This window comes from Olea europaea, chromosome 16 (genome assembly GCF_002742605.1).
Source record: "Olea europaea var. sylvestris chromosome 16, O_europaea_v1, whole genome shotgun sequence".
In the NCBI taxonomy this organism is placed as follows: Eukaryota; Viridiplantae; Streptophyta; class Magnoliopsida; order Lamiales; family Oleaceae; genus Olea; species Olea europaea.
The window spans coordinates 8,425,235-8,438,546 of NC_036252.1; the positions used below are offsets into that span (position 1 = coordinate 8,425,235).

General features: G+C 34.9%; 2 protein-coding genes, 1 long non-coding RNA gene and 1 other non-coding gene across 5 annotated transcripts; 3 read left to right on the plus strand and 1 right to left on the minus strand.

Moving 5' to 3' along the window:
• The first annotated feature begins 1,373 nt into the window (after positions 1-1,373).
• Positions 1,374-2,836, plus strand: LOC111412013 (uncharacterized protein At4g22758-like). The gene is made up of 2 exons (XM_023042744.1): positions 1,374-2,076; positions 2,242-2,836. Exons 1-2 carry the CDS (start codon positions 1,674-1,676, stop codon positions 2,430-2,432), a joined length of 594 nt encoding a protein of 197 aa, XP_022898512.1. The 5' UTR covers positions 1,374-1,673; the 3' UTR covers positions 2,433-2,836.
• A 6,085-nt stretch (positions 2,837-8,921) lies between these two features.
• LOC111412018 lies at positions 8,922-11,809 on the plus strand. The gene is made up of 4 exons (XR_002705933.1): positions 8,922-9,154; positions 11,080-11,145; positions 11,216-11,364; positions 11,490-11,809. It is a non-coding gene; the product is annotated as an uncharacterized LOC111412018 (long non-coding RNA).
• Positions 9,363-9,435, plus strand: TRNAR-CCG. The gene has a single exon. It is a non-coding gene; the product is annotated as a tRNA-Arg (tRNA).
• Positions 11,171-13,266, minus strand: LOC111412017 (protein TIC 100-like). 2 transcript variants are annotated; one of them, XM_023042755.1, is made up of 4 exons: positions 13,046-13,266; positions 12,835-12,961; positions 11,946-12,676; positions 11,171-11,670 (listed from the first exon to the last, which is right to left on the minus strand). In XM_023042755.1, the coding sequence occupies exons 1-4, from the start codon at positions 13,076-13,078 to the stop codon at positions 11,557-11,559; spliced, it is 1,005 nt and encodes a 334-aa protein (XP_022898523.1). In that variant the 5' UTR covers positions 13,079-13,266; the 3' UTR covers positions 11,171-11,556. The 2 variants fall into 2 exon arrangements, with proteins under 2 accessions (XP_022898523.1, XP_022898522.1); XM_023042754.1 differs by having other exon boundaries at positions 11,171-11,666; positions 13,046-13,258.
• Positions 13,267-13,312: the final 46 nt, after the last annotated feature.

The window sequence follows — 13,312 nt, forward strand, 5'->3', positions numbered from 1 at the left end:
ATTGATGTGACATTTATCTACAACAACCCTCAACCTCATTGTTGCTCGTTAACATGAGAATAATTCTACTTCTACAAAGTTGGTGTACAAAAGTGGAGTGCCAAATTGTGTTGGCAAAATCTGGACTTTTGATTTTAAATGATTTAAAAATCTGTTTTTGAAATGATTGGTATATATTTGATTTTATAACCTAATTTTGTAAATCTCATTTGTCATTGTAGCATAGCTCATAAAGAGCATTACTAATTACACTGTGTTTTAAGCAGTACAGGTTACTATTGCCATAATAATAATAATAAGGGAAGTAGCTGACAAATCACACAGACATTGAATCATTGGCAATATTCAATTTGCCAACTTGCATTTGCACCAGTGCCCAACGAAAAAGAAATGCAGAAGCATGTCTGGTCGATGGATGTTGATTGCTCTTGAGCGGAAGTATAATTCTGATTGTACAGAATTAATTTTACAGAATAAAATCAGAACTCTCACACAAGGTTGACCCACTGTTGGGCCCAATTTAATAAAAAACGATAAAAAAAATTTCGACCCCACATGGTTGAGACCTCTATAAGAGGTATGTGAACTGAGGGTTTTGTACCCCGGTTCATTGCACAAATACAATTCACGAGGTCTATAATTTGTGCCTCATAACACCATACTTCTTGAAAAGGTATGAACGCCCAAATTAGATCACACCAATTTAGACGTATCAAAGAATGAACCAAAAAAGTAGGAAAAATGTTCAAGAAAGTCACGTATGTTGGCATTCCTAATTCTATAAAGATGAGGTTTGGTGTTATAGTTTGCTTGACAATGTGACCGACCAAGCAAAAATGGGAAACTGTATCGAATCTATTTCCATGTCAACTTCACATTTTATCTCATCCCGTCTCTAAATCAATCAGAGTGCTTGCTAGTATATTAACGAATAAATTATTTTGAATTTCATATAATAGATATACGACAAGCAAAAGAATGAAAGCCGAGAGTCGCTAGATTTATTATATTAATAATTTATACTTGAAAGAATTATGTGAATATGATTTTGGGGGGTCAATCAAATTATTAAGTAATTATTTTTACTTTTATGTTTATTTATGAGCTAATTATTTCTAGCTTTAACTGGTTGTCTGGGACACGTGTCAAGCAAAGGAAGGTCGAGATAGGCGTTTATTTTTACTTATTAGGTTCAGTCTACGTACACCAACCACACATTATAAATCGCTGTAAATGGCCACTTTAATAGCCACTGGAATCACTCCACGTTTCAATTGATGAAAAATAACCGGCTAAGCCAGTTAACGGTAAATGCAATGTTAGAAACCAGAAATATCCAGATTTCTTCGAGGAGCTATCTTCTTATCTTCCTTCCCAGCCCCATATAAATAACCCTTCTGCTTCGCCTACACTTTCTGCGATTTCTCTTTACACCATAAACATCTGCCCTATTTTTCTTGTAATTACTAGTGATACCCTTCGGCTTTTATATATATGTCCGCTGCCGGCAAACGGGAAACTGAGAGTCCCTTCTCCCCCGCCGCTCTCGGCTTCCCCCGCCTCCATTTTTTCCGCTACCGTCGCCTCAGGTGATTAATTACTGTACGCCGGCATATAGATTAATATATACGTGTACAAGCAAGCATTTATATTATATATATATAAGAATTGAGATGCCCTCGCCGAAGATTAATCGGAAAGGAAGCAACGAGAAGAACAGGAAGGGAAGGTTATCTGAAAAAGCGATGTCGTTTCACGAGAAAAATACTGGTGTAGTGGCGGAGATGTTGCCGAGGCCTAGGACGGTGCCGGAATTGCTGGTTAGGAAAAAAGATGTGGTGAGTTCGACTGATTTAGGGGTGGCGCAGGGAAAGCCAAAACTGACGAAGCTGCTTCTTAATGTGACGATTCAGAGGAGCCTTGGAGCTGTACAGGTTTTGATGTCGCCGGATGCTACGGTGGATGACTTGATTACGGCGGCTCTACGACAGTATGCTAAGGAAGGCCGGCGGCCGATTATCTCCTCCACCGATTCGTCTAGCTTCGATCTCCATTATTCCCAGTTTAGCTTAGAAAGTAATTATTCTCTCACTTTCTTTTCTTTCTTTTTTTTTTTTCAATTTATCGCAGCCGTTGGATTGTCAATTTGTCTCTGAACTGCTTGATTTATGATTTGTTAATTCCAATATAATTTAAATAAGTTACATGTATTAAGAGGTACTAACTAATTGGCATGGACAGGTTTGGACAGGAAGGAGAAGCTAATGGCTTTGGGGTCCAGAAATTTCTTTCTATGCCCAAAGGGGACGGCAGCAGCAGTGGCGAGTGGCAGCTCCGCCGCGAACATGGCGGCTTCTTCAAGCTGTTCAAAGGAAGCTGATGATAAGGCCATGAAGAAATGGCTGCCTTGGCTCAAATTCATGGATAATTAAGTGAATTACAGTCTCAATTTGTCGCAGTATTTCATTTTTCAATTTGTAGTTAATAAAATAGATTAAGTTCTAAGAATTTGTACAGGCAAGTGTGAGGTGTCCATTAAATGTCACCTAAGTATTAGCATATTTTTCAGAAAATTAAAGGCCATGTATGTGTCCACTTGATTTGTATACTTTTGGCATTGGACCGACCATGACGACAATTGCCTCAAGAGTCACGTGCTGGGAAAAGTCCTCCTTTCTTTCCATGAAATTAAGAAAGCGAGCCATATTTTTGGCCGGAGTTGTTGACCATATATTTTGTTAGTTAACTTTCCGTTAATTTCAATTGTAAATTGTAACCACGTGTTCGGTGTTACTTCAGCATTAATAAAAATTTCTCCGTTTGTACTTAAATAAAATGACTTATAGGCTAAATGAAGATTTCGGGACAGTATGGGGTACTAGAACAAGAAAAATGTCTAAATTCTGCATGTTTGTATTTTTGTAATTTCTATAATTGGAATGATTGATTTTGATTTATGAATAGAATATAATATTTAAAAATCTTCGATTTATGATGTTCACAACTTTGCTGTACCTATTATTAAAATGAGAAAGCTCTTCAAACATGGCCACGTTGGCCTTGTTCGAACAGGGGGTGATGTGACGTTCTCCTATAGACAAAGCGCCTGTTGGAAATTTACGAGGGGTGTGGATGGACGATGTTAGAATATCTTCAATAGTGGTGTGAAATTATAAGTAAATTGATATATTCAAAAACAATTTTGCATTTTTATTTATATCTCGGTTGATTTAAATTCAAATTTTGTTTCGATGAGAAGATCTAAATTTACTTTTTGCCTATTGTGGATGTAAAATGAGATGTAAATTTACATTTTTTTTTTACATTTTCTGTCGAATAATAAAATCTACATTTCCTTTACATCTCTTTATTGAAGAGGTTTTTGATCACTTCGAAGATTTAAAACACAATTTTTAACTACCTTACATCACGATTGAAGATGCTCTTACTAAGTTTGGATGTGTGGTCCAGTGGTATCACTCATGTCAATAAAGTTTTAATTGAGTGGGCTGACGGAGGAATATTCATTACTTTGCTGAGGAAAATTCTTTATAGATGAGATGAATCTATGCATGACAGATATTTCTGAAGATAAGATCCATCTGTGGATAAATTATAAAGAAAAACTTAGCTGTACAAGAAGTTAATAATATTTGGTTTATGACATAACGATTAAAGTATTTTCTTAAGTAAAATGATGATAACAAAGACTAGTAAGGTTTAAAAATTTAAAGAAAAATTTAATGTTTTTTTCCTTAATTTGTGTTATGCATGATGTAACTTGTATTCTCGTAGATAAGAATAAGATGATAGAAAATTTAATCAGATACAGTCAACTTAGTCATGTCTGGCTGTCTTTGTTGCGGCTTTGGGGAAGGAACCCAAAATTATTAGCAAATTGAACAATTTTCAAAGGTTCAATGTTGCTCTTTTTGCTTTTTTGGATTATTTGATTGTGTTGAACTTTGAAATGTGATAGAAGGCAAAGAAAACCTGATAATACGACGCACCCAAATGTGTGAGTCTTTTCGAAAAGTCTCAAGTAATATGTCTTAAATAATTTATCTAAATCAAGGTCGGCAATCATATTATTTAGTGAATAATTCATTCTTATCAATAAAATCTGTTGCGACATCTTTAATATGCTCGAATTCATCTGTAGATTTTACTCATCAATAATCCCAATAAAAGAAACGTGTCTTTAACATCTCCGCTTGTTATCAATACTAAAAGTAACAATCTCAATTTAGCAGACGAAAACAACGAAGGAGAAAAAAAACTATAACCTTTTATTAATGAAAATATTAAAGAATACCTAAGTAATAAAAACCACTAAATTATGTATGAAGCAATTGATAATTGTGATTATATGGACAATGGAATATATATCACCGAGATGTTTGTACTCTTTCTTGGTAAAACATCATATTTCAATGATAACACTATGCCCGCTAATCGACTTAATGGCCACTAAACCAACTTTTAAGATATTTTAGCCATTAGACATATTATAGTTAGTAAATCAACTCGATTGCACTAAAAATACAATTCAGATGTTTTGGTACGCACTACTATTGAAGAAAATTTTATGGTATAAAAGGTGAAATTTTAATTTCTATTTCTTCTTCGAGAATATGTAATTGTGTACAGTCTATCTCATTAAACAAATGATTAAAGATTGGTTAGCCTCGTGTATTAGACTAAAACACAAACCTAAACATATAGTAATCGAATAAGATAAAGATAATAGGTTATTTCAATTTAGTTGAATTTTTCTAAAAGGTGCTAATAATCATCAACAGTGTTAAAGTAGTCACATGTGATACATATTGATTATTTTTTATCGAACAGAACTTTGAATATACCATGCTCGTTTTAATTTGCATTATAATTATCAACATCCAATAATAATGTCATCAAACTCTGGCCTTTTTAATTTTGATTAAAAGTAAATGCGTTCATTTCTCTCTCTCTCTCTCTCTTTTTTTTTTTTTTATTTTGTGGTGTACGACGATTGAGTGTAAATCTTCAAGTACAATAGGTGCATATTAGAGAGTCGTGACCTTTAGATATTGTGTGATCTCCATCGATCATCTTCCAATTTAAAACGTGCGATATATTGGTTAAAATGAACTCATCCCATAAAATAAACCATGGGGAAAAGACACATTGAAATCTATAAATTAGACCCTCGTAATTCCATTTGATATGCTCTAAATCAATTTCAAGTAATTGATTTCTAATTCTCCTTTTTATTCTAAATTCAGTCAAAATAATTTTCAAATAAATTTTATTTTTTTAAAAAAGTTTTAGTGTTTGATATAATAGTATTCAATATCATTTGATACAAAATAGTACAGTCAAGTTTTAATTCGTCTAACAAATTGATATTATATATATTAATTTTGAAAGAGCAGCTGTATCTTGTAAAATAATCACATACCTCCAATTTATATTTCAGGGGAACAATGAAGATATTTATGGGAAGCTTATAAAGTATATGATTAAACACATTTTGATGTGTAGTTTGAAGAACGAAATAGTTTAATTATACTTTTATTCATTCACTCTCAAGACCTTTGGAGTATTTAATATCTCTTCATTGTTTTCTCATTAGCTTGAGTTGAGGTTGTAAGTTTGGACTATTTAAATCTACGTGCATATAACGACTAAAGTGTGTGGATTGAAAAAAGTTTTCAATAGGTACGACGATTGAGTGTAAATCTTCAAGTACAATAGGTGCATATTAGAGAGTCGTGACCTTTAGATATTGTGTGATCTCCATCGATCATCTTCCAATTTAAAACGTGCGATATATTGGTTAAAATGAACTTGTCCCATAAAATAAACCATGGGGAAAAGACACATTGAAATCTATAAATTAGACCCTCGTAATTCCATTTGATATGCTCTAAATCAATTTCAAGTAATTGATTTCTAATTCTCCTTTTTATTCTAAATTCAGTCAAAATAATTTTCAAATAAATTTTATTTTTTTAAAAAAGTTTTAGTGTTTGATATAATAGTATTCAATATCATTTGATACAAAATAGTACAGTCAAGTTTTAATTCGTCTAACAAATTGATATTATATATATTAATTTTGAAAGAGCAGCTGTATCTTGTAAAATAATCACATACCTCTCTTCTTTTTATCTCGTTTTCCTCATTTTCGTGCACTTATCTTAATTTCAATAAGTCAAAACTCTATCGAATTATTTATATGTCAATGAAATATCTAATATCTCATCTAGTTTCAACTCTCTAATGAAACAAAAAGAGAATTAAAGTTTAGACTCCAGGATTGACAATTATATGCTAATGCCACAATATCCCCTTAGCCAACCTTATTTGTCACTTCATCAAAATTAATTCTATCTTGCGATCTCTATCATGACACTTCAACCCTGTAGGAGTCCAATAATATCTAAGAAATTTTGATTTTTGGTACTTTGAACAGTTTTTGTTTATACCGTAGACGCCATATCTTACTATATATTTTTAAATTCAACACAATAATTAGACACGAGCGGTCGGAGTCTGTATAGGGTGGCGTGTTGGACTGTTACTCAATGCGTGGATTCATGCAGGCTTAATTTTAGGTTATCTTTGCAAGGAACAACAAGAAGTTTTCTAAAAATAGGCTAAGCTTAAAAGCTCATTTACATCCATCTATGACGCACCTCAAAAGTGATTCTAAATGGGAGATCTCCAGAAATCCCAAAAATCGCTAAGTAAAAGTCAACTCCATCACAAGGTCGTCGTCTTCAATTAACATCATCATTTTCCATTGAAAATGTCTCCTACTGACACGTCAACACCTGTCAAACAATAACTCCAAAAATAACAAGTGACATGTGTAACGTCAGTACTATAACATCCACCAATCAGATGAAAGTAATGATTAACTAATAGCAGGCCAACATGACATAGGCCATAGATTTCGTTTTAAGTGAAATGATGACTTGACTGGTCAAACTCAATTGCAAGTTGAAACCTTTCAAATGGACGATAGCATACAGATCGAAGTCGGACACTGTTGCATGACTTGACCAAGGACGGCATGCTATTGCTATTATGCCTCTAAATAGGGAAACGATCCCCACATAAGGTCAAGCTAAGCCATTTCCTGCAATACATAACCAAAAATTACTTAACTAGAATTTCCATTTTCTCTAAAATATTCCATCAATAAATTCTTTAAAATTCTCTTGGTCTATCATCATCAAGTCAGTTTTAGTCACCATAGTAGTAAATTATGAATTATTTTTAAAATTAATAACTTTTAGTTGCTACTTTATTTAAAGTAACTTTTAGTTACTTTTTAAATGATAAAGGAAAATCAACCACGCTACAATTGACCACAGGTCCACAATAACCTATTAAGGGCTCATTTGACATGATTTTTGAAAAGTCAAAAAGAGTTTTTGAGATTCAAAAATTGTTTTTGGACTTGTTTGAGTAATTTTATAAAAGTACTTCTAGTTAAAAGAACTTTTAGAGAAAATTATTCTAATGTGACATTCTCTATAGGTACTTCTAAAATAGGAAACTTTTTTAAATGTTAGTTTCTAAACAAAAATTAAGATAACTTTCTCAGAAACCAAAAACAAAAACAAAAGTCGCCAAACGGGCCCTTAGCGTCACCTATCAACAGTCTACTCATCTTTCCATTGGTTTGGTTTATAAATCAACCTCTGAGTGGCCATTGGCCACTACTCAGATTTCTCAACAAATTTTAACAATTAATTATACAGCTGTTCAACTATTGAAATACCTAAAATTTGGCATCGTTATTTTTTGCTTATGCAACTTTAAGATCTACCAGGTACAATTTTTGGTAGCATCATTGACGCCGTCTGTAGGAAGCGCTACAAAAAGCCATGGTCAATACACATTCAGGTCTTCCTCCAACAAGTTCATCCATACCAAGCAATCCACTTGCTAAAGATCCACCAACTCCTCAAGAAGAACCATCAGAAATACCAATACCCCAACCGACATTTGTCACCACTTGAACATTTGAGGAACTTCATCAACAAGTCATTAGCTTGACTCAGCTGCTGAACCCAAGCACCACACCTACACCATTGACCTCGGCACTAGAAAGCAAATTCATGGCCAACGTCGAGCTCGAGGTTCCCTTTCTATTGTTGATGCTGTTGGGACCTCGGGCATACAACCTACGGGCCCAGCCTCGAGGTTGGTGTCTTGAACATCGTGGAAGGTTAGTCCGTGTGGAAGAACTAGTAGAGCTCGAGCTCAAGCCTAAACAGAAAAGTGACTCATGGAACGATCACAACCTGAAGCTTCATTGTAAGTAGTTGTCCCTGCCCCCAGACATATATTCAGCAAAAGCCCTACCCCGAGTAGGCACCAAAGCCCTGTCACGAGCAGGCACCATCAAAGCCCTGCCTCGGACAGGCACACCAAAGCCCTATCAAGAGCAGGCACCACAAATCCCTGTCCCCCGCAGGCACCAAAGCTCTGTCACATGCAGGCACATCAAAGCCCTGCTCCGCGTAGGCACCAAAGCGCTATAAAGAGCAGGCACCACAAAGCCCTGTCCCGCACAGGTACAAAAGCCATTGTGTCAATTACAAATGTGATTTGGGATATATATTTAGAAGTTAGTATTTTTTTAAAATAATTTACATATAAGTTAGTACTTATAATTATATTTTCATTACGTAGTAATGTGTAAATTCTTTTTTAATAGTAGGGCATTTACAAAATTTTCCGAATTTTTTAACTAAACTATATTGAATGGCCCAATTAGGTTCAACTTCCACTCTAATTGCAGTGGATTCGGGGAAAATGCCCACGAGCTCTAGCCTAAACATCATTAATGAATACAATCTCCTCCCTCAAACTTTAATAAGGTTTGGAAATATCAATGGGTCGGGCTATCGTTGTTGGATCTGGGCAACCCAATCCTTTAATTGGTTGGGCCTGCCCGGAAAACCTACAATTTATTGATCGACAGTTTGTTAAACATTCGCCCCAATTAGTAAAACGAATAATCAAATCGTTGATGTTTAGCTCCTCCCTCTCTCTCTATCCTGAGATCGGCAAGGTGCAAATCTGCAATCGAGAATGAATTATGGACCGCTCATCAACCTCGAAATCTCTCTTTTGAAATGACTGAATCAAGGTACAGAAATTTTATGTGATGCATTTTTGTATGTATACATATCGATTTGCTTCTTGTAGATCTCGTCCTTGTGTTATTTATTTATTTATTTATTTATTTATTTTCATCTGTCTTCTTCATGTAATTATTCTTCGTCTCTGCTTCAGAGCATACAAATTCAAGTATTTTTGTATTTATATTTATTTTTAATTTTTTTCACTGCAAAACCGATCGCATAGCGGAGTGGATATCGCGTTAGACTCCGGATCTAAAGGTCGTGGGTTCGAATCCCACTGCGATCGTATCCTTTTTGCCTTTCCTTTTTTTCTTTTTGACCGTTATCTAAATTTTCTACCCCAATTTTAGTGGTACAAGTTTTTGAAGTGACAAATTAATTGAATTTTTCATCAGTTTGTTTGTACGTAGATGCAATTCTTAGTATAGTTATAATTCTAACACATTAAACACATTTGTTCAGGAATTTTATCCTATATTTGAACACTCAGATAACTTGTTGGATTGCTATTCAATACTTTCGGAAAAAATTGAAGTTTTTCTCAACTTGATTATTTTATAATTCCAAAACAAAGTAAAAATGGCCGCTTCTTATAGCTTGTTGACATTTGGAATAGTACTCTTGCTGCATAGTTTGATGCAACGGGTTTAGAGAATGTTCTGCATGAATTCTTTGGAGGTCGTGAAAATGTTGATTAAAAGGTTCTGTAATATGATTATATAGAAATTCGATTCTTGATTTTTATATAGTTTAAAATATTCAGACAATGTTGTCCATATGGTTCTTGATCGTTGCATGGTTTAGTGGAATACATTTAGATATTGTTGTCCATAAAAATCTTGGGAGGTCTGGAAGTGTTCGAAAAAAGATGGTAATAACACGAGAATCTCAATTTACAATTTTCGATCTAAAATTGTTAATGAGTGCTATAATATTGTCAGAATGCAAGTGTTCTGCTAGTTGCTTGAACTTCTTAAGCAAACACACCATGGAAGTTCCTTTTTGCTCATGGCATAATTTTTGGCTATATTGACAACGTTTGAACAGAACCTTATGCAAAAACAAGCTAGATAAACCTCCTACCCAGATTCAGTGATGGCTTTGAAAATGTTAAATCAACTATTGTGTTTAAGGCTCGTTTGGCATGACTTTTGATTTTGCTTCTTATAGATGAACTTTTGAATAAAGCTACTTTAGTTTTGGTTTGAAATTTAATTTTTAAATGAGTTTCCTATTCTCGAAGGGCTTTTTAGAGAAAGACGCGGACTAACTTTCTCTAAAAGATCTTTTAACTAGAAGAAGCACTTACATAAAATAGCCAAACGAGTCCAAAAACTAGTTTTGAATCTTAAAAGCTCTTTTTGACTTTTTTAAAAATCATGTCAATGTCATAGGAACGTCAATTTTTTTCAATCGTAAATAAAAAAGTGATTTTTATGATGGTATATGGGCCGATGAAAGGGTTTAAAATGATTGTTATTGAACCTTTCTTCTGAATAGTTGGATAGCTAAATTCCATTAATAGTTTGATTGCTTCTTGTTAATCTATCGCGTCATGGTTAGTTATTTATACAATCAAATCATCATTGTGATGGCACTTAAATTTCAAAATCTATGTATTGAAGATAAGAAAATGGGAGGAGCAAGCAACAGAGCAGCATCCTCGTATATGTTTGTCTCGTTAGCCATTAATCTCTCGTCCTCATTTGGTTTAGATGCATTGCTATTCTGTACATAATTCGCTTATGTTGAGGCAACGGATTGCACGATGCATGATCACAACAAACTAAGCTTGTCAACTAAATTTGAAAGCAGTTACATATATATTTTCACTTTCTTTACAATTCAATGAATTCATGTTTATGCACAATGTCATGCTCAATGCCTTCTCTCAAGACATTGCGCGACTTAAAAAGGTTGATTATTTCAGATTCAGCTCTATTCCAGTTGCTTCACTATTTCTACTTTCGGCACACCCTACAATCGATAATACTTGGTGAGATATTCAAAATTGTGTAAAATTCAGAACAATTTCACATTAGATTATTTGCTGACCTTAATGTCAGTCAGGCAAAACCATAGCACATTCACTCAATTGAAGTGAAACATTGTGTATATTGAAATGCTAGCTCAAAAGGAAAAACAATTGACCGCAGGAACTACAAAATTGATCCTGTCAAGAGATTGGACACTTGGATACTACATAAGAACTGGGGTATGCAAGGATAATATGTTTAAGTTGTGCTCTAGATCTCTTCCTTTCTCTATGGAAGCTTTCCTTTTCGAGTGATTTCTGAAGTGCATCTTGGTAATCGGTTCACATTGATGATTTATTTGCAGTGCAAATCTCATTCTCCAACTTCTGCCAGTCGCAAGTGGAAAGCTGACGGAACTTGGACTCGATCTCTCAGGAGGCAGCTGATGAGACTGGAATGATGGAATAGTCGACGAAGCTGCCTGCTGTTGAAGTTTCCCCTCCTTCCACCTTAAATATGACTGCTGTAACTTCCATGGAACCTGTCTTCAAAGGACAAAATTATTAATTTGAACTTTAACGTTGCATGATATTAGTCAGGAGCGATATCCAAATTTAGTATTGTGGGGATGTACAACATAGTGATTATGTTGATTAGAATTTGACGTGGCTGAATTTAGAGAGAGAGTGGAGTGGCCTTACTAACTGATCTAACAATTTCTCCAGAAAAATATTGCCCTCTCACCCCCACCCCAAGAAGGAAACGCTATAGCATGAACATAGTAAAGGGACAACTAAATTCAACGATATTTCAGACTTACCGTTGAGAGAAGCCCAGAAGTAGCAAATGCTAAGGAGGATGCTGCAAATGTCGACTTTCCAGATTTATTTCCCGTCTGATCATTGTTTACCGATTTTTGATCTTCAATTGATCCAAAACTTGAAGGGGCATCATCTTCTTCCTCTTCCTCATCTTCATCCTCATCCTCTTCAGCTTCAGGGTAAGTTTTCTCTAATGGGCTTACTTCTTCAGATACAATATCATCCTCATCAAGCCCATGTTCCACTTTCTTTTCAGCTTCTTTCTGCATTCTCTTCAATTCCTCATCCAAGTCTTCCATGGCCTCCTTCAGAGACAATTCAGCTTCCACCAATTCAAGTTCCTTCTTCAATAGCTCCATCTTTGTCTCACTGTCTTTCTTCTTTTCTTCAGTCCATTTCTCCAATTTGTCCAACATTGGTCTACAGGCATTTTCTACAGATGTTACAAGAGACTCCCACCAGTTGCCTTTCTTGACACTTGCTTCTCGTCCATAGAACTCATCAAACCCAAGGGGTAGGAACTCAGCCTTGTCTGGGTCGATATCTTCCCCTTCCTTTAGAGGAGGTTGCCAAAATAAGCGGATACCATGTTCTTCATCATCCACATAGTTGATAATTCTTCCTGTTGGAGTGTGTACGATGAGGGGATCCTCCGTGTATTTGAGTTTTGATGGATCTTCAGGATCAGGTTCTGGTTCTTTATTAATGAGAATAAATTCTGGTTTTTCATCTGATCAAACAAACACAAATTAGCATAACCCAAATTTATGTAAACTGAAGGCAGGTAACTATTTAAAAGTTTCTGTAAACCCGTGATGGAGTTGGAATAGAAACCAAGACCACAAATAATAAATAAACTGAGAGTTGAGAAAAATTAATATTTAGTACCTTTAGACCACCAGTATTCAAGCTCGGCAGGCATAGGTAGCCGTAATGGAGCTCTATAGAATGAGTTCAGCCACATCTCTCTCTCTTGATCCACCTCATGGACATACATTTTCCAATAATCCGGAACCTGCAATCATAAACATGTCATTCATCAACATTCCTGAATAGACCAGTAACCACGTAATCCTCAATTGATCATTGTTTGATTTACTTCATAAAATTGATTGATAAAGCCTGGTGCCATCCATACTTCATCTTCCTCGTAGAAGTAGGGATGTTGAGGATCGGAATATGGACCCCTCTCTTCTCTGACCACTGCATGGATAAAACATAGCTTAAGAAGTGATGAAAATAGAAGTCATATATCCCAAAATGGTATACATTTGACAAAATTTTGTACCAACAAAAAAGTGAACAAGGTCACCTGTCTAAAAATGTATGTACAAATACGTCTCTCTCTCTCTCTCTCTCTCTCTCA